This window comes from Anneissia japonica, unplaced genomic scaffold (assembly GCF_011630105.1).
Source record: "Anneissia japonica isolate Jap-2015-1 unplaced genomic scaffold, ASM1163010v1 scaffold39324_len3328_cov118, whole genome shotgun sequence".
In the NCBI taxonomy this organism is placed as follows: domain Eukaryota; kingdom Metazoa; phylum Echinodermata; class Crinoidea; order Comatulida; family Comatulidae; genus Anneissia; species Anneissia japonica.
Window position 1 is genome coordinate 1 of NW_022742416.1, and position 2903 is coordinate 2903.

Genomic DNA, 2903 nt, shown 5'->3' on the forward strand with positions numbered 1-2903 from the left:
CAACTGATATAGATAATATGGTCTTTATATCACTCAAACTTTTAACTTGTTAATGAGTAAAATATGAAATGAGTAATGTATAACAGTATATAACAGATACTGGTACTTCATCTTCAGGAATCTATAACAGTAGCTTAATGTTTAAAACGACAGAACGCAGACTTTTGACAAGTATCATTATTATGGAAATTAGTATTATGTCGATTCTGTTTTTCTTTTAATATTTCCCTCAGTGAAGAGGATGGGCCAATCCTGGAGGTACTGCAATACCAGGCCAACCCGTGGCCAGGACGGAGCAAGCTCCTACTCCATGGCCTAATTTCAAAAATCAGTTTAATATAGAAGCTACTCAATGAGCAGCGTTTCAGATATTAAGCTGAAAAGAACAGATACTACACATGATCTTAGCCAAAAGGCCGAGAAGCGATGCCTTACAAATGCTTCCAATGATACTAATATAAAATAACAGTTTGCTAAACTACCGGTGTTGGAAATGCTCAAGTTTATTAATTCAATATAATATTTGACTCTAACACATTTTAAATAAATATTTATATATTATATATAACTTAAAATATATGTTAATGTACAGAAAAAAACCTCAATTGTAGACAATGTATTTTTGTAAAACATTAACGAAATTTTGGCATACGCTAATTTAGTAATTTGCATATGAATAAATGGACACAATCAGTAACAAAAGCCTATAAATTCTAAAAGCAAACACAGACAGTTGTTATTCATTTTGTTGTAAACAGATTCCAGTGAAAGGGGGATCAGTGGATTGTACACATGGTATAGATAACCTGATGTTTATATTACTCAAACTTCTAACATGTTTACTTTTAAATTAATTAAGTAATATATAATATAATAATGTATAGTTTGTGTTTAAAACGAGGAAGGCAAACTCTTCATCATCGAGATAAGTATCATTATTATGTAAATTAGTAATATGTGGAATCTGTTTATATTTTTATATTTTCCTCAGTTGGAGGATTGGCCGATCCTGAAAGTAATTGCAATGAAGCAAGAAGCGATGCTCAAACAATGGTTCATACGAATATAAAACATCATCTTGCTAAACTACTGGTGTTGGAAATGCTCAAGTTCATTAATTCAATATAATATTTGACCTTAACACATTTGAAATAAATAATTATATACTGAATATAATCTAAAATATATGTTAATTTACAGAAAAAACAAATTCTAGACTATGTATTTTTTTTTAAATATGAAAAAAAATGTTGGCAAATGCCTATTTAGTAATTTGCATATAAAGAAATGGTCACAATCAGAAAAAAAAAACCTGATTAAATCTTAAAGCAAACACAGATAGTTGTTATTCATTTTGTTATAAACAGATTCAAGTGAAGGAATGTTCAATGCACTGTACAACTTATATAGATAACCTGGTCTTTATATCACTCAAACTTTTAACTTGTTTATTTGTAAATTAATTAGGTAATGTATAAAATGAGTAATGTATAACAATATATAACAGATACTGGTAGTTCATCTTCAGGAATCTATAACAGTAGCTTATTGTTTAAAACGACAGAACGCAGACTTTTGACAAGTATCATTATTATGGAAATTAGTATTATGTCGATTCTGTTTTTCTTTTAATATTTCCCTCAGTGAAGAGGATGGGCCGATCCTGGAGGTCAAGCCGACACTCTATACTCTACATGGCAGTGCTGTTACTAGCGCTGTATCACTTTGTAGGCGATGACGCATTCGCACTCAGAAATTGGCTGATGAAACCATTCTCTCATAGATCACAGGTCCAACGAGAAATTATATACAGCTACAGGTTGTCTCGTGCCCGTCGTGTCATAGAGAATGCATTTGGTATATTGTCTCACAGGTAAATTTAATACACAGTTAAACTTACCTAAGTCGACCTTGCCTAAGTCGAATAATTTCTAAGTCGTTTAAATTTTACATGCCAAATTGTGTTTTCCAATAATTTAACAATCTGTAAGTCAAATTTTATCTAAGTCGAATAAACAATGTTTTTGATTTGATTTAGGCATGTTCGTTATAAATATCGATTTGAATTTGATGACCTCTGGTGCATTTTCATTCCTTCTTCTGAGCAAGATGTTTTTTTTAAATTACTATTTATTACAGATGTTACATATTTTCATAATCTTATTTAAGGTTCTGGTGTTTCTTGACTACGATGCAACAACACCCCGAGACGATCAACCTGATTGCCATGTGCGCCTGTGTTTTACATAACCTCATACTGACCAGATATCCACTCGCGACGACAGATGCGGACCATGAAGATCCAGCAACACATGCTCTGATTCCTGGGGCATGGAGGGAAGATTGTGACATGGCGGTCTTAATGCATCTATCCGGCCACAATTCCAAGAAAGAGGCAAAGCAGCAGCGTGATTATTTGTCATATTATTTGTCCCCTGCTGGCTCTGTTCCTTGGCAAGAAAGAATGGTCAACCCTCTGAGCCTCATTCATATTATGTCACGACCAAAGATATGGACTATGAAAATCCAGCAACACATGCACATATGAATGTTTATAATGTGTTATTATGTAACAAGGAATGAAAGTATTTATTATGTTACACTTTAAGATGTTAAAAATTATTGGGCAAAAGATGAATGGAAGATAATAAAAGAAAAGGATAAAAAATTCCAACTTTTTTCTCTCTTTTCTCCCAACACCCACTATATTGATTTCAGCTTGTTCGCTTTTTTTTTTTTGGAAGGGTGGTGGGGGGGGGGGCGGTATTTTTTTTCTTATTATCAAGTTTAGCAACAACAAATTAGCATTCAACAATTTTTATTTATACGTATGAAAAAAGTAACAATTTACAAGTCACTCAGACTTAACAGGTTAATCAGAAAATAAAAAACACCTCAAATGC

At 32.4% G+C, this 2903-nt stretch overlaps 1 protein-coding gene and 1 non-coding gene across 2 annotated transcripts; one reads left to right on the plus strand and one right to left on the minus strand.

The window, feature by feature from the left end:
• The first annotated feature begins 57 nt into the window (after positions 1-57).
• Positions 58-2654, plus strand: LOC117119150. The gene is made up of 3 exons (XM_033263962.1): positions 58-925; positions 1645-1873; positions 2170-2654. Exons 1-3 carry the CDS (start codon positions 877-879, stop codon positions 2546-2548), a joined length of 657 nt encoding a protein of 218 aa, XP_033119853.1. The 5' UTR covers positions 58-876; the 3' UTR covers positions 2549-2654.
• LOC117119151 lies at positions 237-428 on the minus strand. The gene has a single exon (XR_004447146.1). It is a non-coding gene; the product is annotated as a U2 spliceosomal RNA (small nuclear RNA).
• Positions 2655-2903: the final 249 nt, after the last annotated feature.

What these genes read in the sequence shown, in the direction of transcription:
- LOC117119150 (XM_033263962.1), top strand. Translation starts at nt 877, where the DNA reads ATGTATAGTTTGTGTTTAAAACGAGGAAGGCAAACTCTTCATCATCGA. An exon ending in GCAAACTCTTCATCATCGAG is followed by an intron (nt 926 to 1,644) that starts ATAAGTATCATT and finishes TATTTCCCTCAG; the next exon opens with TGAAGAGGATGGGCCGATCC. An exon ending in TTTGGTATATTGTCTCACAG is followed by an intron (nt 1,874 to 2,169) that starts GTAAATTTAATA and finishes ATCTTATTTAAG; the next exon opens with GTTCTGGTGTTTCTTGACTA.